Below are 25,654 nucleotides of genomic sequence, written 5' to 3'. Positions count from 1 at the left end.
AGAGTGGAATTGATGGTTGCTTTCCAATCAAGAGGAAATGCAAAGTGAAGCGGATGGCACTTTATGAAGCTGAAGATGACTCTCACCTTCTCACAGCAAAAACAGAATTCGGATCTCAGTGCAACCTTGTGTTTGACAGCATTGTTACACAAATTGAGTGGCAGTTTGAGGCTATGTCTGCTGTATCCTCTGATTTTGACTTCCTCAGTGGGCATTCACTCTCTAAAAGTTCAGTGGATGAACTCAAGAAAAAAGCTGCAAATTTATCTCAAATTTACAAGGCAGATTTAGATTCTCCGATTTCCATTCAGAAATGGCAAGCTTTAATATCAAGCTGCCGCAATGATGGACAACTTTGAAAAATCTAGCCCGATCGACATTTTGCAGCTCATTCATAAATATTCTTTGACTGATGCTTATCCCAACACGGCAATTGCTATTCGTATCTTCCTCACCATACCAGTCACAGTTGCTACGTGTGAGAGAAGTTTCAGTAAACTTAAGCTCATAAAAAACTATATGAGGTCAACAATGGGCCAAGAACGTTTGTCTAGTTTGGCTATAATTTCAATTAAAAATGAAGTGGCAAACAACATTAATTTTGATGTTGTCATTAGTGAATTTGCATCAAGAAAAGCCAGAAAAGTGACATTGAACTAAAGTTTGTGCAACCTTAATGACAAATTTTACTTATAACTTGATATAATAAATTTTGCGATCAATAAATCGTTTTTTTCGTTTAATTTTCTTCTTTTCTTTTTTTGTGGGGGAGGGGGGGGGGCGCAATTTTCTTTTCTTGCCCGAAGCGAAAAATTGGCTCGGTACGGCCCTGTATATATATATATATATATATATACAAATATATGTATATATATATACATTTATATATATACATATGCATATTATGTATATATATATACATATGTTTGTATATACAAATATATGTTCTTATATATATATAAATATATATACATATATATATATATATATTTATATATATATATATATAAATATATATATATATATATATATATATATATATATATATATATATATATATATATATATATATATGTATATATGTATATATATCTATTAGACGAAAGTATTTAAAAAAATAAAAATGAAACGCACGTATCCATCTGGTGCATCAAAGTTAAAAATCAGTAAAGTAAAAAAAGCGGCTCTACAAAAAGGAAGGCAAACATTATTTGATGTTGGAATTACAACTACTCCTAAAACATCAGATGCCCTTTACACTAGCTCAACGAAGCAAAAATATGACGGTAGTATCCAATCTTCTGTTTCTGGTAATAGTGCTGGCAGTATAGAGAAATTAGCCACTTTTGAAGACTGTCAAATTAGTGGTAGTGATAATACTTCTACAAGGACCACTAGCAGTGATGGACCAGCATTGTTGCAGCAATTAGACATTGGTGAATTTGAAACAGAAAATTTCTCCCCTTCTCAGCTGGAAAAGTTTGTCATGGCTGGTCACATTCCTTTCCCACTGGATATGCCAAAAGATAATGGAAATCACATATTTCCAATGTCAGTTTTGAAAAGCAGAATGCCGAATGGGGAATCTTTCTCGCGGGATTGGCTTGTATTTAGCCCAGCAAAGACAGCATTGTTTTGTTTTCCATGCCGATTATTTTTACCTAGAAATCAACTTCCACATATGACTTCATCCCTTGCAATGATTGCAGGATGGGGATATGAAAAGAAGTGGAAGAATCTCATCAGTCGAATTCCTGAACATGAGCATTCGAAAATCCATAAACAATGCTACATTCAGTGGCGTGAATTGGAAGCTCGAATGAAAACTGATCAGTCAATTGAACATTTGATGAATCGCCAAATTCTCAATGAAGCTGACACCTGGAGAAAAATCTTGGAACGAATCTTGGATGTGATTCTGTTTCTTGGTGAACGTGGATTGGCTATTCGTGGAAAATCTGACCTAATTGGAGATTCTCATAATGGAAATTTTTTAGGATTGCTGGAACTGATTTCGCATTATGACCTAATTCTTAAGGAACATGTGATAAAAGTTAAACAATCACAGGACAAGGGTCAACGTCTTCAGGCGCATTACTTGTCAAATCGTTCTTAAAATGAATTCATTGGTCTTTGTGCAGCTGAGGTTCGCAGGCAAATTATAGAAGAGTGCAAGTCTGCAAAGTATTTTTCAATTATGGTTGATGCCACTCCTGATGTGAGCCATACTGAACAACGTTCGTTTGTCATTCGATATGTACATGAAAAAGAACCTGGAAAATTTTTAATTGAAGAGCGGTTTTTGATCTTTGCAGATTGTGCCAAGAAGACTGGATCTGATATTGCGGAATTGATTCTGGAAACTTTGGAAACATTAAAAATTTGTTTTGAAGACTGCCGTGGCCAAGGCTATGACAATGGAGTCAACATGTAAGGAAAATATAAGGGTGTTCAAGCAATCCTACAAAAGAAGAACCCATTGTCTGTATTCTCACCCTGTGGTTGTCATTCATTGAATTTGTGTGGACAGAATGCTGCCTCACGCTGTACAGATGCTGAGACTTTCTTTGGAACTGTTCAAACCGTATATACGATCTTTTCTGCTAGTCCGCAACGCTGGGAAATATTGCAAAAGAGACTTGACGGTGTGTCTTTGCATGGACAATCATGAACACGATGGACTGAGAGACTTGACAGCATTCGCCCTTTCTATAATCACTTGAGCCAAATCATTGAATCTTTGAAAGAAGTTAAGAGCTTGAATCTCACGCCTAAAGCAAAAACTGAGATTAGAGGTGCCCTAAAATATATGAGCTCCTTCAAATGTGTTCTTATGTCTGGAATTTGGCTGAAAGTTCTCACATTGATTGACCGCTGCAACCAGGTCATTCAGGCAAGAAAAGCAACTATTGATATTGAGGTGGAAAATATTGAAGCATCGATTAGTCAACTCAAATCAATTCGGGAGGAATGGTCTACAATTTTAGAAGAAGCCAAGTTAGTTGCAGATGTTGCAAAAATCAGTTCTGAATTTCCAATCCACAGAAAAGTGAAACGCAAAAGTTTTTTTGGGGAGCAAATTAAAGATGATGAACAAATTACGGAATTAACAGAAGCAGAATCAGGAGAGGAGGCAACATTTCGGAGAACGGTTTTTTATCACATTTTTGATTCTGTAATTGGTGGACTTACTGCACGTTTCACAGCAATTCAAGAAATCTTTTCTATATTCTCTTTTTTGTGGAAGTATCAAAAACTGTCTGAAGCAGAAATCAAGAGTGCTTGCTCACATTTTTCGCAAAAATATTCTTGTGATGTGACCAAAAATGAACTGACTGAAGAATTGCTTCATATAAAACAAAATCATACTGCAAATTTTGGAAAGGAACCTCTTGCCCCATTTGACTTATTAAACAAAATTTCTGAAATGAAGCTTGGAGAACTCTTTAGAAATATAGTAATTGCATTGCGTATTTTTGCTTCAATTCCAGTGACAGTGGCTTCAAGTGAGCGTTCATTCAGTAAATTGAAGCTCATCAAGAATTTTTTGCGCTCAACTATGGGACGAGAACAAACAAGTGACCTCGCCATTTTGAGTATCGAGTGTCTATTAGCAAAAAATATTGATTTCCATGATGTGATTGAAAAGTTTGCTAAACAAAAGACAAGAAAAATAATATTGTAAGAAACAACAGCTGGACTATTTAATTATACTTATATTCCAGTAATATAATAAAAAAAATTAAGCAGGCCTTTTTTTTTTTTGGAGTAAAGGGGGTATCCCCTAAACTGAAGGATGCTCGGGGTTCCCAAATCCTGTGCACGGCCCTGATAAAAGGAAATATAATATTGATTTAAATTTTTTTGTTTAGGAAGAATTTAGGGGAGAAATTTAATATTGCCCAAAACCGTTAGACCAGGGGCAAAAACTAATAACTAATAGCTTTTAAACAAACTATTGCACAGTGGGCCAGTAGGTGGACAAAATGGGAAAAATTTTAGTTGTCTAATCTTGAAAACCTATTTAATTTTAGTATCTACATATATTAGGAGAAATCTATTGATAATTTATTCATATTAAATCCCTTAGTTACCAGGACTCTAAGCATTTGAATATTGAGATAAAATAAAAAAAATAAAAAATTATAAATAAGAAATTAACGGTGACATCAACGTTGTGTTATATTTCAATTATATCTACGTTTTTGAAACAAAAAATTAGTACATGTTATTCTAGAGTATTTAGAGATAAGAAAAACCAATATGTGTAATAAATTTGTCGTAGCATGTTATCTCAGTTATATTTTGAAAATCACAGATTAAAAAAAAAAATTTCTTAAGAAACTTATTTTTTATTACTAACAAGTATTAGTAGTCCAGGCGGCATATATATTATAACATTTTACTTTTAAATACAAAATACTTGTTACAATAATTATTTAGATATGGTTTTGTTAAACTTAGACATTCATAATTTTCTCCAAAAAAACAATCTTAGTATTTCAAAACAAAATATTACTGAAGATATATTAAAATTTATTCAGCCAAAATTTGCTGATTTTAAAGACGTTGATTTAAGACATGTTGTTCAACGATTTGTTTACTTGTATAAAAAAAAGTGGAAATCTGCAAACTATACTGTAAAAAATTTTGAAAAGAAGTTTGTGAACTGGCTTAATGAATATTTAATTGTCAGAAAAAAAGACAATGAACCAACTGCAAGTAGACGTGGTCGAAAACCAGTTGCATTTGGTAATAGTTCTAATAAAACTAAAAAACGGCGTGTATCTTGTTTAATTGAATCTCATTCATCCAATGAATTATTTTTTGCTGCTAATAAAAAATTTAGAGATGAATCTGTTGTTATTGCTGCCAAGAATGTTTTAAACATATCAAATACAGATAAAGCAACTAAATTTTCAGCAGACGAAGCACTGGCTTTAATAGTTGATGCAAGTCTGACGAAAGCTTCCTATCAATTGATTAGAAGCGGAGCCTTGGAGAAAGAATATAGCATCTACCCCGCTTACAATGATGTCAGAGATGCAAAATTGAAATGTTATCCTGCAAAAATAACAGTGGAGGACTATTCAGCTTCAGTTCCTTTAAAAGATTTAATGACTCATACTTTGCAAAGAATCTGTGCAGTTCAGGAACCTGTGCTAAGGCACTTGATATTGAACGACAAAGCAATAAAAACAATGACACTAACGTGTAAGGCTGGTTTTGATGGTGCTACTGGCCAAAGCATTTATAAACAAGTTTTATCAGAACCCGACATTAACAGAGATTTAAAGCGTGAAGAATCATTATTTATTACTTGTCTTGTCCCATTGGATTTGACTGGATTTAACAACAGCAACGAAAAGGTGCCTATTTGGAGAAATCAAAAGTCGTCCTCCACAGCCTATTGTAGACCCATAAGATTTGCATACAAAATGGAATCCAAGGAATCTGTGATTGAAGAAGATCAGTACATTAAAAGTGAGATAGAAAGCTTGGGTATGATTTTATTAGATGTTTGCGGATCTTCTATTGAAGTGAATTGTATTATTGAACTTACAATGATTGATGGGAAGGTTCAAACAATATTATCTGAAAAAAATAACTCATACCAATGCTGTTCAGTGTGTGGTGTCTCTCCAAAAAATATGAATAGTCTTGATATCCTTAATATAGATTATACTAACAGAGAGTTCAAATATGGTCTTTCCAGTCTTCATGCATGGATTCGATTTTTTGAGATGTTATTGCACATTGCATATAAAAAAGAAACAAGAAAGTGGCAAGCAAGATCTAAAGAACACAAAGAAAAGGCATCTGTAACTAAACAAAAGATTCAGACTGATTTTATGAACAAAATGGGACTTGTTGTTGATTTCCCTAAAAGTGGTGGTTCTGGAACAAGTAATGATGGCAATACCTCAAGGCGTGCTTTTGCAGCATATGAACAAACAGCTGAAATTCTAGGTATTGACCAAAACCTTATATTCAGATTTTACATTATCTTGGTAACGCTCTCTTCAGGATATGAAATAGACTGCCTAAAGTTCAAGGATTATTATTTTGACACTTTTAGACTATATGTGTCCCTTTATCCATGGTATTACATGGCTCAATCAGTTCACAAAGTATTGATACATGGACATGACATAATTAAAAGCCTTACATTACCCATTGGACTTATGTCAGAGGAAGCTCAAGAGGCTAGAAATAAAGACTTTAAATCTTATCGCGAAAATTTCAGCCGAAAAACATCCAGAAAAGCAACAAATACTGATCTTATCAATAGACTCCTAGTTTCCAGTGATCCTGTTATTTCATCATTGCGTAAATCAACATCACACCAAACAAATCATAAAGCATTTCCTTCAGATGTTTTACAATTACTTAAACAATCTTCAAACGATATTATTGTTTTATAATTTTTTGATGTAATTTAAAATTGATAACGTTTTCTTGCACTATTTTTTGCTTTTATTATTCCTAAAACATTATTTACCTAAATACTCAATTTTTATTCAATATGGGTGGGTCAAAAATCCGATAAGATATTCAAATATCAATTTACCACTTTGTAACTAAGGAAAGTATCCGGTAACTAAGCAATATAAGTATCCATAACAACTAAATTTAAAAAATTATCACTTTTGTAAGAAGTGTGATCTCATATTGGTACTCATGCCAAATTTAGTGAATATAGCACTTATAAAATATCTGCAGATAACAAAAGTAGGTTGTTGCTAAGCAAAATAAAGGTATCCATAGCAACGAAATAAAAAAATATTACCTTCATAAAAAGCGCAAACATCATATTAGTACTCATACTAATTTTAGTGAATATAGCTCTAATATTAAATTAGTTATGAATTTTGTCCAGTAAAAGTGCATTCTGGCCCACTGACTTGCACAAACTTGCTTTTTTATTGGTTAAAACATAAATACGTATAAATGTTTATAAATACGTATGTATATTTTGTAATACAAAGATAACATAGGTACATCAATGACAAAAACAATAAAAGTTATCAAAAGAAGTATTAAAATACGTATTTTATTCATGTGTTAGCATTTTAAAATATGTGTCATCTTCCGATAAAATGTTATAAGAGACATTTTGTTTATGACAATATTTATCATCTTATATCCTCTTTCATACCAAAATTTGCAGAATGGTTTTGAATTCTATCTCTTTTCAAAAATAATTTGAATAATCAGATCATATCCACTTTCTGTTAATGGTGTCTGTTAAATTGACAGTCTAGTATCTATCAGTCTTAATATTTTGTTATTACCTTTTAACCTTGAATCATAAAGATTTTCCAAACCACTTTCCTAATTATTCAAAATTAGCTCCTAAGAATGACCAATCAGTTTGTGAAGTGATAGTGTTATATTAATCCATGTTATATTATGGTGCAGGTAAATTTATTTTTGTAACAGGTGGAAACTCATTTAAGAGGAATAGACAAAAGTTTTTATATTGATCCAAACAAATTTTTCTTTTTGAGAAAAGTACTTAAAGAATTACTGAAATCACTAACTCAAATTTTTGAAATGCTGCATGATATCGAGCAGGCAATTGTGCATTAATTAAATCCCTGTTTATTTTTTATGCAGTAGTTCTCTAGCTATATAACCTGTTGTTATTCTTCTTCTTTTTACAATTGCATCAGGGTAGTCCCATTCTATACCTGTTTTTTTTTTTAATATCTCTGTTCGTAATGAAGTCTCTGCTTGCTTCAGAAATCTATAAGAAGCACTAAAAGAGGACTCAGACCAATCAAAAACACCAGTTTTCACATTTACAACAGTCTCTTTGAAATGGTCTAATGTACTCAGTGAGACATATAAAAGAACCTATAAAAATATCATTAATTTTGAATGTAATAATCAAATTTTTAATATCACTGGTTGAATTTGGTTTGAGGGTTTGTCCAGTCCTTGTAATATAATCAGGGTTTTTTTAAGTGGAGAACTGTCTTCCTGTTCAAGTTGGTTAAATATTTAATTCATAGTTATAGTTTCTCGGTAAACAACAAAACCATTTTCAATTCTTTCAATATTCAAACACTGATCATTTGAGTATGTTCACAGATTACAAAATTCATTTTAACTCCTAAAAAAAGATTCGCTGCTTTCATATCCATAATATATGACTGCACTATAACCTTTACTTTAAATTGTTTTCCCTCTTTATACATAAGGAAACCATTATTTTTTAACTCTTCAATGTCAAAATTAAAGACAGACAATGATTAAAGAGTTTCCCTTGATTCTTTTAAACAAAATGATTTAAACTTCAAATAATATAATTCAAACTATAAACAAGTTAACGTGATAATTAAAAATATTATATTATTACTATATACACCACAAAGCACTCAGTTTTGGTTTTAACTCTTGCGATTCGCTCATTTTAAAACAGATTTAAATGCTGCAATAATTTTTGCTATTAATGGTTCTACTAACTAGATTAAATTTGGTTGAAAATAAAAGTTCAATAAAAAAGGGTGAAAGGGGGGGGGGGGGAAGAGGTAGAGGTGTTGGTCAAAAATTGGTTTTAACCCTTTTTTTAATTTCTAGACTTACACTTTTACTGAACACATCTTCGTCTTTAAAAAATATGTACAAAATCATGTAAAACTATTTGCATTAATATTTTTTAATATATCTTACAAAAATTTAAACAAAAGGGGTAGGGTCACTCTTTCACTTATTTTGTTTAAAAGTGCTAGGTTAGCACAATTTAGTTAAAAAGTATTTTATTCCTCTTTGTCGTAGGATTTTAAAAATATATGGGTTTACTAGTGCCAACTTAGTACTTTTTGTGATAAATTATTTTTTCTGATAAAAAATTATTTAAAACACACTAAAATTTTGCTAAATTTTTAGTTGTTTCATTCGGTATTGCATGTAAAATAAGTTTTGGGCAATAGCCTATAAAGTTAACATTCACATTTCCATAAACTGCAGTCTAAGATTGTTTCTACATACAATAATCACATTAGCACTGCTTATATAGCAACTTTTTTTCTTATATAACGCCAACAATGACTTTAATGTATCATTTATACCTATTACCTAAATTTTGCAACGAATTTAGGTTTTTCAAACTAGTATATTTTCTGAACAAATCATGCTTTTGAAATAATTTTTTTAATAAACTGGAAATTTATTAATAACAACTAACTGAAATCTATTTTGGTAAAATTGATTTTTGAGCAATGTCCACTGTGCAAAAGTTGTTAAAACTATCGAAAATTTAAATGTTTTCATTTGTTGTTTATGTTTTCTTGCAAATAAATTTGCTTTTATTTTTTTATTTTAACTATTTTAATTTCATTATAAAAATTTAAAAAGTCTATTCTTGGACCTCTTCTTTTCCTTATATATGTGAATGATCTCTGGAGAGCACCAAAAATATCAACAACTACGATTGCTAACCACAGTAACATTTTTATCTATGAATACATGGCTTTAATTTTTGGTCAAAAATCTTTTTGCGCGAATCGTTCGCGCGGCTATTAAAACTAAATGTCGTGTTGACTGGAATATTTTTACGTTTGGTTCAGTCTACATTAAAATATGCAGTTAAGTAACCAAGAATCATGGCTTAATTGGTCCAAAGTTGAATGTTTTAATGTATTAATATGTTGAAATATGAGTTATATTTTTTGTTCATGGAAGAATATATGTATTTTTACACATTCTTTGTATTATTATAATCATAATAAATAAGTCTACAAAAAGATCGATAAACCACTATGTTATCTCTTATATACAATCAGTTTTACATTTTAAATTGATACTTGCATTAATATCTTTCCTTTTAGCTAGAGATTTTGAAAGTTAATAAATATATCTTGAGATACCTTTGACATTTGATTTTCAAAAAGTTTTAAAACCTAAAAATAATGAACTGACTTTAAAATCTCTAACTAAATTTTCGGAATTTTTTTATAAATGAAGTAAAAAATAAGTATGAGTTTATCTCTGATGATTCAGTGACTTTTTGACTAATTTTCCGAAAATTGGCAGCTCTCAGAGAGGCTGATTCATCAACAGCTGAAAAATATCAAAGTATTAACAATGCCATTTGAGCATGGATGGCGTCCCTGTTCATATTCTTGGTGTGCATTGTCAAGGCCACATTTGGAGCCCTTTGTAACGGCTTAGGGTTTATTAATAGTAATAAAACAATTGCTTGGGCTATTAAACAGTGTGCTGAGTACTTGTGGTCTTTGAAGTAACTTTACTTCTGTTAAGCCTTATCTCTTGCAAAGTTCACCAGACCTACTTGGTCTTTGTAAGACTAATTTGAGTTCAGCTGTCTCATCTTGTGATCTTAGTGTTGATGGTTATCTTTCTTTAACTCGTAAAAACTCCAATAATCAAATGCTTGGCCTGGGCATTTATATTCGTAAGAATTCACCCATTTGTCGGAAAAACTAGGTTTGAATCCACAGACTATTCTTTTATGTGCTTTGGTTTTGCACCACTTCACTCAATCCCCTTTCTCTTTGTTCTATATCGCTCTCCTTTATCTCAAAACTGCGCTCTTTTTGATGTTATTTCTCATAATATTGACCAAGTCCTCTCGCTTTATCCATCAGCCAATATTGTTGTTGTTGGTGACTTTAGTATTCATCAAACTGAATGACTTGGCTTTAGTGTCAGTGGCTTTGCTGGCGTTAAAGCCCAAAACTTTTGCTTTTCTCAATCTCTAACTCAAATAGTCTACTTTACAACTCGTTTTCCAGACAACCCGAATCTTTTACCTTCTCTACTAGAATTATGTCTTGTTTCTGATCCTAGTCAGTGCTCAGTTTCTCCACATTTACCCTAAGAGGCTTCTTATCACAGTTTGATCTCTCTAAAACTAGTATCTCATTCTTCTTCATCATTTGAATCCCCCTATTATTGTACCTCTTACAACTACCTTAAAGCTGCTTCTTACATAACTTCGTGGATTCAGACTGGCATGGAATCTTTTATTCTCTCTCGATAATTCCAGGTCAAGCCTTACTCTTCTCTATGGTTTTCCTCACATTGTACCGTTGCAATTTCCAATCGAAACCGTTACTTCCATACCCATCAGCAAAACAATTCTCCAGAAAACAGACGTCTGTTTACTATTGCAAGAAACTATCATATAAAAGTTTTGCCTAACGGGAAAGCCCGCTATTCTCAGGTTATAAAATCTTTTATTTCATTGCAAAAATTAGGCTCTCATGACATCTGGATAATATTTAACAGCATCTATAACAAGGGTAAATCTGTTATTCTACCTCTCTTGTATGGTTCAGACTTTGTAACCTCACCTAAAGACACAGCTGAACTGTTTGTTAAGAACTTATCATCAATACCGTTTCTTGATTCCACTAGTTGCGTTCTACCTGATGTAGCCGTTAAACAGGTTGATCCATTGCTTGACATTCGTATCACTCCAGCTTCTGTATCAAAAGAAATTTTCTGCTTAAACTCTTCTACAGCTTGTGGTCCAGACAATATACCTGTTGTAGTCTTGCAGAAGTGATCTCCGGAGCTGTCATCTATACTTTCAAAACTATTTAACAAGTGCTAATCCATGTCTTGTTTTTCGGCATGCTGTTTTCCCTATTTTTAAAAATTCTGGAGAGCAATATGACTCGTCTAACTACCGTTCCATTAGTCTTCTTCCTATCATAAGCAAGGTTTTTGAATCTTTAATTAACAAACACTTAATCTCTCATTTTGAATCAAATAGCTTACTTTGTGATCATCAATATGGATTTTGATCTTCTCATTCTGCAACTGATTTGCTAACAGTAATAACTGAAAGGTTTTATCGTGCATCAGACAGAGATTAAGAGGTTAAAGCTATCGTTCTTGACATTCATGAAGCTTTTGATAAAGTTTGGCATGCTGGTCTTCACCATAAGCTTTTTTCTTACGGTGTATCTGGTAACATCATTAAAATTATTGAGTCCTTCCTTTCCAATCGTAGTACAAAATCGTTGTCCTCGATAGACCGCACTCTTCTTCATATCCTGTAACTTCAGGAGTTCCTCAAGGATCAATCCTTGGCCCTATACTCTTTTTAATTTAAATTAACGATCTTCCAGATATTCTCACATCTTAGGTGGGATTGTTCACTAATAACACTACCATTTATTCTTGTCATGATAAGAAGCTAACACTATCTGATTGCTTGGAGGGGGCATATGAGCTTGAAAAGGCTCTTTCTATATTTATGAAGGAAAAAGGATTTTCCTATATTTATGAACAGTAATGTATTTGATAAGTCATCTACCCTTTATCTTCTAGGATTAACTTTTACTTCCAATCTTTCTTGGAAACTGTATACCAAATCCATTGCAAAATTAGCATTTGTTAAGGTTGCATCTCTTTATCGAGCTCGACACTTTCTTACTCCGGTTTCTATTCTTTACCTCTAGAAATCTCAAATTTTTTTCCTGTATGGAATACTGTTGCCATATCGGGGGCGGATCTTCAAATGTTACCCTTTCTCTTTTAGGTAAGGTACAAAAACGCATTGAAAACATAGTTGGATCTGCTCTTGCAGCCAACCTCCAACCATTATCATATTGTTTCTCTTTCTCCTTTCTACAAATAATGGACACTGCTATAAAGAACTAGTGTCTCTTGTGCCATCTGCTATAATTCATTCTTGTGATACTAGTCATTCAATTAAATCTCATCCTTTTTCTGTGATTGTTCCTAAGTGCTCCAAAAACTCCTACTCGTCTAGCTTTTTTCCTCGAACATCAGTTCTTTGGAATTCGCTTCCTTCATCTTGCTTTTCTGATTCATATAATTTGCAATCTTTTAAGTCATCTTTCAATCGTATCTTGCTCTACAAAATTCATCTTTTCTCTTCCAGTAACTTCCAACTCTAATAGTGGCTGCTTGCAGCCTTGTTGAAAGCGAAGATGTAAAAAAGAAAGAAAAAAAAGAAACACTGTTTGTATAATTTTGAGTAAAAAATGCAATGCAAAATAAAAGTTTATTATTTTTTTTTAAGATTTTTTGTCAGATTTTTAGAATTTCATAGCATGAAATGAAATTGAAATTTAGATTAAGTTAAATGGAAATTTCACAATTTTTATTTTATCTGCGCGGAAGGACTGATTGCAATTGCTCCAATTTAAATGTAGTTAAAATTCGAATTACATAACACTTATCCAAACCAAAGGCTTGTTTTAAAACATTATCAATTGTTTTAAAACATTTTCAAAAGTTACTCTCATTCCAATACTTTTTGAATATTCTTTCTTAATACATAGCTTACAATTATTTTGATATTTGTGAAATTCACAATTATTTTGATATTTGATATTTTTGTCTTTAATACTTTTATTATTTAACTACTTTGAGATTCTATATAAAAAATTCATTTCGATTTCAAAACAAATGAAAAATTTTTTTATTTTATTTAAAAATAAGTTACCCATATCTTAGAGTAAAAAGGACATGTACAGTTTTCGAAATTCAGGGTCCCAAGGCAAAAAAATGCTGTAGAAAAAGTTTAAAAGAATGCAAGAACAAATGTTCTGTGGAAGAGAATGGCTTTAATAAAGTTCAAATATAATAACTCTACGTCCAACAAAATAGTCAAGGTATAGGTTAGCAGCTTTTATTCACAACCTTATATTCATAATTTCATTTCAAAACTGTAAAAGCAATTCTTTTTTAGACGGACCTACCAACAGCGTTGATGAACCCTTGAGTTCAAGAAAGCCATCTTCTCCTTCAAATTTTTCAACGGTCTCTGAAGAAGAAGATAATAATCGGGTTAGTTTGGGACGCCTTCTTATTTTATAAAAAAGCTGCCGATATTAAAAAAATATCATTTAATATCTGCAAATTCTAAAAACATATAATATAATATCTGCAGATATTAAAATCATACCACAATTCTCAAAAGCTTTTTTTCAGTCATGATGTGGAATGGCGGGATAAAAGATAATTGGCAAAAGCTAGGAGAAAAGATTAAAAGCCTCCAGTTAAATGTTCAACATAAAAATCACTATATCGTCTGGAAATCAGCCTTTGAAGCTTTAAAGAATCAGATCGGGATCAATTCAGAACTTGAAAAGTCAATAAGAAATGAGGCATCTAATTGGTGTGAAATTTTACGCTGCGTCCTGAATATTACTCTTCATTTAGCTTCGAGAAATCAAAGTTTGCGAGGTGTGTTAGGAGTTTATGTTTATAAAATCCATCAAGAAGAAGTTTCTCGACACCAAATCAAGGAACAAGAATGCAAGCACACTATTTGAGCGGGAGAACTCAAAATTAGGTCATTAAGACAGTTTGTGAAACTGTCTTTGTGGCTATTATTGAAGAGGTCCACACAACCATTTATTTTTTCATTATTGTTGATAGAACTCCGGACGTGTCTCATACGGAACAAATCACTTTTGTTCCTCGATTTGTCCGCATAGGACAATGGATAGCAGAGAAGTGTTTTTTGAAGGTAGAAAATATGGAGAGAAAAATAAAGGGTTTGGGTATTGCGAAACTGATTATAGATGTTTTGGATCAAAGCCAAATTGATTTAAAGAACTGTAGGGGCAGCGCTATGATAACGGGGCTAATATGTTCGGTGCCATCATTCTTGAGAAAAATCCTCAAGCTTTGCTCATTCCTTGCAGTGCTCATAGTCTCAATCTAGCTGGTGTTTATTCTACAGAACCCCCACTATAGTTAAGAACTATTTTTAAACATCATCGTTGTATAACCTTTTTAGTAGTAGTCCCATGCGCTGGAAAATTTAGACTAAAGAAAACTGGGCAGTCCCTTCACCAAACGTTCCAAGCAAGATGGCCATTGTCAAAACGATCAAAAGAAATACTAAAGTCCATAAAACTTCTTGAAGAACTTGATTTAGAAGATCATCAACTAACTTTAGTCAAGGCACTCAAAAAATAAACTCTATTATTTGAACTAATTGTCTTTGACTTCCTTCTGGTTCAAGGTTCTCCTACATGTAGATAATGTCTGCCTCCTTCAATCAGAATGCATTTGTTTGGATAACGAGACAAAGTTTTCAAAGACTCTAGTTTATGATCTTGATTGACTACGTTCTTCTTAGCCCCAAATCCTCTTAGAAGCAAAACTGGTTTCACCTGGGTTAGCTTTTTTTGGGTTTCAAAATGATTTTGTTCAGAAGAGGACATGGAAAAGAAAAACACTTCACAGCGAGTCAATGAACACAGCCCACTTCCACAAGACAAATCAAAAGGTTTTTAGGTAAACGTATTTAATGTTGCTCTTGACACGCTGCTCCAGCAGATAAGATACAGAACTAATACAGCTCAAAAGACGATGGATATGTTTGCGTACAAATGGTGTTCTCCATCTCCTTCTGGTAATGAAGAAAAACTTAGTCGGAAAGAAAAATACAAAGTCCTGGCAAATCTCTATGCATATGATGCAAAAGAAGAGGAGTTAATTAAATAAATACGTAATATATATTTTCTGAAGCAATCAAATACTTTTGGACAAATATAATCTCTTTCTTCTATCAAGTTGCTTAATAGAATCTACCAGAAAGGTCTTCAGTCAATATTTGCTTCGATCTGGATTTCGCTTTGCAATTTTAATATAATCCTGGTTTCAGTGGCTGCAGGAGAGCGGTCTTTCAGTAAGCTTGCTCTCATTAAATCCAAATTGAGACCAACAATGATTAAAGAACGCCTTACTAACCTCATGGTGATTTCAATTGAAAACGAGTTTTCCAAGACTTTATCGTACAAAAATGTTATCTCTAGTTTCACAAAGAAGAAAGCCCGCCAAGTGATTTTTGTGTGATCTGACTAGTCTTCATAATTAACATTTTATTGATGAAATATATAATTCCATTCATTTTAAATTATATTTTATAATTTAAAATGAATGGAATTATATATTTCATTATTTGAAATTTATGCTTAACTCAATATACCCAGGAATTCAAAGTTTAAGGCACCGAACAAAAATTGACCCTGGGGATCGTAAAGTCTCTGTGCGGGCCTTATTCCAATAATTTGGCGCCTAATTTTAACTTCAGATGTTTCATTAATTGACAATGAATTGTTTTAATAGGAGGAATACCAATGAGATATTTCTTCTATTAAAAATGTTTGATGTTTTTTTTAATTATATATTAGTTTTAATATTATACTATATATACATTTTTTATATGTTTAATCGCACATGTTTTCCAGATAAGCAACAATGTTTAAAGTTTGCATTTTTGATAAAATACAGAAAGACGGAGAAGAAAAAGAAAACATTGCAAAGAAGATAAACAACTACAAAACCAAACAGCTGCTATTCCGAAGCCAATATTTACATTTTATGATGTACAAATTTCTTAATGATGTACAAATTTATTTATGACGTACAAATTTATTTATGACGTACAAATTTCTTAATTACAAATTATGCTTAAACTTTTGTACTTTACTTTTTTTATGACAAATTTCGGAGACTAATCCCAGGGTTTCGGGATGAACAGTTTGTATGGGATCCCAAGATCCTGGGATTGCTATCCCTAGTCGTGTAAGAGCAACAAAATTTCTTGGTGTTTCTCGACGAAAATATTTCCTGAAATAAGTATATTGCCTATATTGGCAATGAAATATCAAAAAGTATTGGAATTCTCTACCAATCAAAAAGTATTGGAATTCTCTACCAATCAAAAAGTATTGGAATTCTCTACCAATCAAAGGATCTACTAAAAAAACATCATCTAAAACAAATATATTTCAGTTTTATACAAAGTTACTTAAATTACATAAACCACTTTTTAAAAGTATGAATATTTATACAAAAAATAAAATTTTATGTCTTGTGTACAAAAGCAAATTTCAACAAGTCCAATAGTTAAATAAATTTTTCATGATCTCATGAAATTTTTCATAATTTTTTATGAAATAAAACTTAACTTTAACTATACTTTGCGCACAACCTTGATTGAACCTTTATGCAAAACGAAGCAGGAACAATTTAAAATTACATATCTTGCTCCTAATATTTGGAATAAAATCTTAGCTAAAGATAATATTATAACACGTGTAGAAAATATAATTAACTTTCAAAAATATAATATAAATATAAATTAACTTTCAAAAATAATTAAAAAGAATATTTGAGAGTATTCAAATATTTTTTTTTTTTTTTTTTTAAATCATTTTATATATTTTTATTTTAAAATCTGATCTTTGAAAGTTTTTATTTTCTTAATACTATTTATTTTATTTTACGCTTAATTTTAACTTTCTTAACTTTTATTTTTAACACCATTGTCAAAAACTTAATATTGTAAAAACATGAATGCTACACAACGGTTCTTGATGACTTCGGCGAGTTTCCCGCGTTTTTGTTTATTTTATTTTATAACACTGCATTTTATAAAAATTTGTAATTTGTAATTTAACTTTTATACGTTAAATTTTTTTCTGCTCACATATACCGTAAAGTTCGGTCACTTAAGCTTTGAACATTTATTTGTCACGCATAAATACAAATTTTCTTTTCCTGAAACAGACAGAAAATTATATTGATAATTGATATTGTAAAAATAAAAATTAAAAACTAAAAAATTGTACTCAATATTTAATTTAAAATGAAAACATATGCTTTGACCGAACTTTCAATACCATCTCATAAGTTCGGTCGCTATATCAATACCAATAACGTATCGCAAACTTAACGGTACAAATAATGAAAACTAATTTTTAAATGTTGTTTAATTGTAAAATTATGATATAAATACAGGTAATACCAGTAACTAAGGAGGGCGTCGCCTCGGGCTCAAAAAAAAGTCTTTTGGGCCACCAAAGAAAACAAAAAGGAGGACATAAAAAAACGCCCTTTAAAATATAAGTAGTAGTATTTTTAATTTTTATTGTAATTAGTCAACTATTGTATTACTTTGGCCATTATCACTATAAAATTATCATTATAAAAATACATTTTTCAAATAATTTAAAAAGGTTTTATTCAATTAGTAAAAAAACACTACTTTGCTTTAAATGAGCTTTGTATGTTATTGGCAATTCTTGCACGTATCGTTGACCATAGTAGAACAGCAAGATCCGCACAACCAATCGTCACAGGATTCGCAACGCATCCATAATTGTTGTTGAGCTGTAATTTTATCTCCAAAAAAATGTCACAAGCTTGACATTTTTTAGAACTCAAAGAACCGTCAGTTAATTTTGAAATTATGAACAAATTTGTTATTCAAATAAAATACCATGGTATGTATCCATTATAAAAATATCAAAATTTACTGGTAAATTTACAGGTTAAGTTACCTGTAGGTTTTACATTCGCAATACTTTTCAAAATTTCACAATATTACTTCTAATTGTCTTCTTCGTTGCTTATTCTTAAATGACCGAAGTTGGAGTATTTCAAAATTTCATTAATTTTTATAAAAAAAGTAGTATTTCAGGAGGTTGCATATAAACATTATTTTTTTTATAGATTTATATTTACGAACTAATTACAAATATTATTTGAGAAAAAAAAGTTTGAAAAATTTGAGTTTTGCATGCTTTTTTTATATATTTTCTTTAATGACCAAAGTTACATGGTGGCCGAACTTAGACGATTTTACGGTATATAATTTGTTCATTTTAAATGTATACAAGTTTTTTATACTGCGAACTTGAATTGTAAAAAAACAAAAATAAATGGAAAGCAAAAAAAAAAAAAAAAGAATAAAATCAAAACCTTGTAAAAATTTTAGAGTTTTAATTTTTAAACCGCTGTGCGGAAAAAGTTTATTTGCATATACACATACATTGCACATGCAGTGGTACGTGCAATGGAACATAGTACCACAGATTGTGGCAATCATAAAACAAAAAAACGCCCTATCAATTGGACCCAGGGCCGAATTAACATATTCAGGGGCCCTAAACACTTAACCAAGTATGGTGCCCGAACATAGCCAACCAATAGTAGGTAAGTGCAAGTCGCTGCGCAACATTAATATTTTTTACAATATTATATACACATGCTATAATCTATACATCACACTGTCACATCTCATGTAAATATGATGATGTAAGTTGTAAACAACGTGCATGAGTATGATGTAAACAGTTACGAAACTACTACACTGCTAGTAACTGTTATAATTTTTATAATTAGACATTTCGTTTCCTAGACTTTGAAAGTGCAAAATCGTTGATTGCATTGTCAAAATCAACAGAAGTAAGCATATCTGCCTCGATGCAGAGTAGAGATAAAGAGTCAAATCTCTCCTCATTGTTGTTCTACATGGGTTTTTGAGTCTCTTAAGCTGTGAAAAGGACTACTCAGCAGAAATATTTGTTAGCATGAAAGTAAGGAAAATGCGAAGTGCAATATCCAGGTTTTGAAAAAAAAACGAAGTTTTTTTTAAAAACCTGGATATTGCACTTCGCATGGATTCCAAACCTGGATATAAAACATCATACAGTTCAGCATAAGTAAAATCACTTTTTTTCCCCTGAAACTTTGAGCTGAGATACTTATGAAACTGCTGCAATTCTCCAACGGTGTCCATGCTGAGATCTTCCTGGTAAAAACTGACTAAGGTAAGACAGCCTTTGAAATACTCTTCTTCGCTTAACTTCAATTAGTAAGTTATTGATGAATAAAAATGTGCTGACACATCTTTGTAAACTTAACTTCTTTTTTCCATTTCAGTCGCCAGTTTGTCAATTATGCTGTAGAATGTAAGCACTCTAAATTTATCCCTGGCATTTATGTCTTTATTCCAATCGCAAGAAGGTGTTATACAAAAAAATTTTTAAAAAATAGCTAATCCTTTCTTTTTTGATAAATCAGTTGAGATTTCAATTGAATTGTTATGGCATTGTGGACAATGTCCCATTAAAATAATAATTGATTTTAAAATGTCTTTGTCAATAAATATAAAACATGAAGGTAATTCATTTGAATTATTGATTTGTACATTACTATTAATACTGCATTGTGTTACTTTTTTTGAAGATATTGACGTCGAGATTTTAGATTTTGCGTTATTTAAATTAGTGATTTCCAATTGAGAAGTCAAACTATTTGTATTGCATACTGATGATACAGGAGAAAACTGATTTCCTTTAAAAAATATTTTTTTTAAATATCCTGCTACCACCTGATTTCCTTCTTAGATTTAATCATATTTTCTTTTTCCCTTGATAAAAAATGCACTTATGAATGAGGCTAGCAAATAAAGTAAAACACGAAGATTATAGTTTTTCTATACGTTACAAATCTAAATATAATAATTGTTCCTAGAAATCATGGCTTATTCAGTTTAATAAACATAAAACAGTTACTGGCAGAAACAGTTATCAAAAGCTGATTCCAGAGTATATGGCGCAAAACTCTAAAACACCTATTTTCCGACTTAAACAACCCTTTGCTGTGGCCGTTCATGCAGTTGCAGTAATTTAGTAATTGTAAAAAATTTTTAGTAGCATCGGAAAGTGTACTTTTAGGTCTAATAAAAAATGGATAATTTTTATAGTCCAAATTGTTTTTTTCAAAAGTATACTTTTTTATACACTGTTGGAAAGATAGTTTAATGCTGATTCATATTTGTATAAAAACTGTGAGTTGAAAATGAAAAATTAATAAGATATGCTTATTACTTAATCGCAACGTTATATAGATTAAATGAAATTTATAGTACCCATGGCATTAAAACATTTGATATTACATGGAAGTTAATCATGCATGTTGCAAAGGTTTATATTTTTATTAAATGTTTTAGTAAACACTTTCAAGTAATATTTATTTTATGTTAACTTAAAGTGTAAAAAGTGTCGCCCCTAATTTTTTAAACTAAACGGTAAAAAACATTATTTAGTCATTTATTTTATTTATTGTGAATTTCTTTTACTCCTGATAAAAACTTTATTTTTAGTATTGAACTAAATTCAAATCTTTAATGGTACATTTATTAATTTAATAATATAATAGTTGTAAAAATGGCTTTAATTTACGTGCTCATTGTGGTCATAACTTCTCTCGTGTAACGATTACTCCAAAGTCATACTGTCAGTATTTTGCATTTTGTAGATGCAAATGTATTGATTTATTTTTAGATGGCTCAAATTGCCGAAGAAATTATATTAAAAAGACTTCTTGTTTTATCTATGTCAAAATCATTTTTAAAAATTTATATTGATAAAATAAAGAAGAAGAAAAAAAAGATAAAATAAAGAAGACAGTAAAAACAGTTGACGATATAGTTAAAGCAACATCAAAGATTATTAAATCAGATGTTAGAGAAATCCCTCATAATAAAGATGAATACCCTACTACAGATAATGTAGTTAGTTGCAAAGATGATCCAAAAATATGGGTTCAAAGTAGCTTAATGACATTTCTTCAATTGCTAATTCCATCCATACTAAAGCAAATAAATATTTGACAATGTAACGTGCAAGCTTCAAGACCTAAATCAATAATATCTCCAATTCCGTTTGGAATCGGTGTTTAATTAAGCAAATTTTTTGGCTCTAAGTGCCTAGTTGATCGTCTCTCAAAATTTGGATTCTCTATCAAATTGGATGAAATCCTCCACAAATGAAACCGGTAATCTATAAGAAAGACTGCCATCTGTTGCTCAGTGGGTTGCTGATAATGTAGACCAAAATATTGCCACACTTTCTGAAGAAGACACATTTCACGGGATGGGTATCATATTGGTTAGCTCGGTACCTGGATGCCAAAAAAAGGTTCTATAAAACGTTTAAAACAAAACAAAATAAAAAAAAACATTTAGTTACGGATTGTCGTGTTTAAATTTTACCTTATTTAGGATCTAGTAATATTGGCTTTCAGATAATTAAATTTAAACTTTACAAAAAAACGGCATCTCCGATTACACTTCCCAGAGAATTAAATTTTGATTTGTTATGGCAAAGTGGCTGGTTCTTCAGTTTCACTAAGTACCCGCGGCTAAACTGGTCAGGTTTTATGCCTAGTAACATTGGTCAGGGTTATACTGATACAAAGGTTTGTCCGCAAAAATCATTAGCTTTGTTGCGCCCAATAATTGATCTCAATCCTTCTGATAAAACATGCATTTTCATCAGATTTTTTCGTTTTGTTATGGATGAGGCTGAAAGTATATTATAGATATAATGTCCGGAAAAGCACAAGGTCGCTTTGACAACACATTTTAGCAGAAAGTTCCCTTAAAATTATGCTGCTGGATATCCTTATATTCCTCGTTTCAACCTATTTTTGAAGAAGCAATGAAAATTATTTTAACTGAAGACGAATTTGAGAAGTTTGTAGAACCAGAACAATTTATTACCGTTTCAAATAAAGTAGACAATTTCAAAAAAAAAAATTGTTAAAAGGTGGTTAAGGAGGCAAAATCCGTTTATATATCAAGACTCAAACTTGTATTTTCTATCTACAGGTACTCTCTTCATCATTGGAAGTTATGATATAAATTGTGAAAAAAGCTGAGGAAATAGGATTGATGATCCATAAAAAGTTAGACAACTTATCACCAAAGTTAAAATCAGACGTTGAGACCAAATAAAAGCACTGGCTGCATTGTATAATGTAATAAAACTAAAGGAATGCAACTCTATACATGTTAACCCAACCATTCTGTTAACAAGACTTGCTGCAATTGCACTAAGAGATGACGATGTTGAACGATATTTTTGTTATGAGTTGACTACCACACCTCTTTCGTTATTTAAAACGGATTGATGAGGAAACTAGATAAGTCTTCATTGCAGAAATTACTTTTACCTAAAGAGGTTCAATGCAAAGTAGATAAAATAAAAAACAAAATTTTTCAAATTCATAATCAATGGTGGAGCTTTGATACATCAAGAAAGATGGGTAAAAGGATTAAAATTCAGCGAGATTTGCAAATTGTACTTAACATCCATCAAACGCAATTATGGAGTAGAAGACAAGAAGAAAAAAATTCTTATATGATCAATGTGCATGATGATAATAAATTGCTGTTCGGCCAAGAATGCTTTTTATTAGCCTAACAAAACAAAGTAGAGTTTATTAAACTGCTAGTAAAACATCTTATGGCTGCAGGGCTCGTAGTACATATATGCCTAGGCGATACTAACACAAAAACTGTTTCAAAAGTTTTTATAGCTAGCATCAAATAGCGAAGTTGTAGTTGCAGCTGATAACACTGATATAGCTGTTATGTTTTTGTATCATTGGAGAGAAAACATGTACAATGTCTATTTCATGCCTGGAAAGAGTAATAATCTCTGGAGCATCAAAGAATTAACTTGTACAATCAGCGAGTTTAAAAAGTACTTTTTATTTGTACATGCATGGTAAAGGTGTGACACCGCCTCTGCAACATACGGAAAAATGAAAACCCCGCTTTTTAAGTCTAATAAGAAAATCTAACGACCATTAAGAAATATCACAGTTAATGACAATCTTTTGCACAGACAAAGGTGCGGCTGGTACAGCAGCAATTTTGGTATTTAAAATTATTCACAATGCAACACTAGTTGAAACATTTTAGTTAATGACAAAATTATAGTTTATATACTATTTACTATATGTTATAAATTTACATCATTATGTACCATGTACCTACATTATGCACCATGAAACTAAGATATTTATTATAACACAAATAATCCACTAGCATGATATTCTATTGTACATCTTATTGTACATCTTAAGGTAATATTAGACTGTTTCTTATAAAGTAGCTGTTAATTAATTCTATTTTGACAGTTAAAAGTATAAAAAATAACTACAAACTAGTCTTTTCATTGAAGATATCAAAACTATTTGTTAATGACTTGCTAAGGTATTACTAAACCTCATAAGCTACCACCAACTTAAAACGAGGCATTGATTATGCGTCTATCTTCAAATTATTGAATGGAAGTTACTTAATGAGCGTTTGAATCTTAATCCTGAAGACTAGAGATGGAAAAAAGAAAACAATGCTCATATCCCTATAACAACTAATAACGATAGAGCAACTCAAATCCTTCTAAGTGTTAAGAGATGCGAATGTAAAATGTCTTCAAAAAATCTGTATGGTTTAAGTATATTACTTATATATTACTCTTTAATTTTTAATTTTAATCTTTTATTCTAAACAAACTACATTAAACAGTGTAACTATGAAATGACGTCATATATTGGTATCTCAGTAGTCCAGTTTAAAATTTGCGCGGCACAACTTAATTGAATCCCTTTTAAACAGTAGGGGAAGGTTGCATAAGATGAGCAGGTTTTTAAGATGGTATAACCTTTTTTACGGGTAGACTAATGATTTTTTTGAGAAATTTTTAGGTTAAGGATATTCATACAAGTTCGACGGTGCTATTTAATTTAATTTCTTGGTTGTATAGTTAATATTCTTTGATTGTTTTACTGTTAAAAAAATTTCCCATCCCCGTTATAGTTTTTTATAATTCAATACTTTGTAATTACGTCAAAACGAAACAAGATCATCGAAACTTTATTACATCCTCAATATTTTATGCTTATCTACTGCTACTTACATGGGTTACATGAGATAATACATAAGCCGCTGTCTGCTATTTAAACTATGATAGTAATTGCTGAAGTTGCTTAAGATGACACGTTTTTAAACGTTCAAAATGAGATGCGGCTTTTTATTTAGAAAAGCGCGATTTTTTCAGGGGGCTTACCCCTGTCAAAACAGCAAAAAAATAATTTTTATTTTTGAAATTTTTGGTTTTTCATGTTTCAAATGTAAAAATTAATAAGGAATCTGATTCTGAATTAAAATTTTCAAAAAAAAAACACATAAGTGTGTCTATTTCTTGATTATTTGATCATAGTCAAAAATAACCTTCTTAGCAACGTCCATAGCAACAATTTTATTTTCTCTTTTCCACTTATCTACAACACCTTTTTCTTAAAAGTTAATCTCATATGATTAATTTGAGTCTGTGAAGTATTATTTTTATTATTTTTCGAACTGCTTCCATGTAGGTCTGGAAAAGCAGACCAGATAATATATTGATATATTGAGAACATAAAAAGGAGAGCTGCTATATCGACTGATTTAGGTAGAATATGCAAGCGGATGCAACTACATCAACTGAGGGTTTGGGTTGAGGCAGGTATAAATCGGTAAATTTAGTAGCACTCTCACATTTCTCACAAAAACGGTATTATATATGGTCTGCGTTTTTTTAAAAACTCAAAACCTCATTTTGAGCCATACTGTCTTCTGCTTACCTAAAACAACCACATAGATACACTACACATTGTGTGTCTAACTTTTTATTATAAATTAAATTTTGTTCTGTAGATTATTTAGTGATTATTTTGTTTATTTATAAATAACTTCTTGGCATTTTTAGTTGTGGATAAGTATTAAAATAATTATTAGTTTAAAAAAAGAGCTTGATTATCAAGTTGATAATGGAAAAAAATTATGAGGCAAATAAAAAAACAATAACAAATGATAAAATTAAAAGAGTAAAGTTTGCAAGTTTAAAAAAAAGAAAAGAAAATTTAAAGGAAATCAATACACAAGCAAAAAACAATTCGTATCCATGCAATCTGAACTATTAAATCTTATTCCAAGTACTTCAGCATCATTACCAAAGACAAGATCGTTTACTAAGCTGTCATGCCATGCTATTTCTCAGCCTTT

The 25,654-nt window shown here is 31.0% G+C and overlaps 2 protein-coding genes across 2 annotated transcripts; both read left to right on the top strand.

The window, feature by feature from the left end:
* Nucleotides 1-1,123: 1,123 nt before the first annotated feature.
* Nucleotides 1,124-2,116, top strand: LOC136085332 (uncharacterized). The gene has a single exon (XM_065806630.1). The coding sequence runs from the start codon at nucleotides 1,124-1,126 to the stop codon at nucleotides 2,114-2,116; it is 993 nt and encodes a 330-aa protein (XP_065662702.1).
* A 693-nt stretch (nucleotides 2,117-2,809) lies between these two features.
* LOC136085331 (uncharacterized) lies at nucleotides 2,810-3,685 on the top strand. The gene has a single exon (XM_065806629.1). The coding sequence runs from the start codon at nucleotides 2,810-2,812 to the stop codon at nucleotides 3,683-3,685; it is 876 nt and encodes a 291-aa protein (XP_065662701.1).
* The last annotated feature ends 21,969 nt before the right edge of the window (nucleotides 3,686-25,654 follow it).

Source organism: Hydra vulgaris, chromosome 09 (assembly GCF_038396675.1).
Source record: "Hydra vulgaris chromosome 09, alternate assembly HydraT2T_AEP".
NCBI lineage: Eukaryota > Metazoa > Cnidaria > Hydrozoa > Anthoathecata > Hydridae > Hydra > Hydra vulgaris.
This window is presented reverse-complemented; position numbering and strand designations above follow the sequence as displayed.

Coding starts and splice junctions, on each gene's coding strand:
- LOC136085332 (XM_065806630.1), top strand. CDS start 1,124: ATGAAACGCACGTATCCATCTGGTGCATCAAAGTTAAAAATCAGTAAA.
- LOC136085331 (XM_065806629.1), top strand. CDS start 2,810: ATGAGCTCCTTCAAATGTGTTCTTATGTCTGGAATTTGGCTGAAAGTT.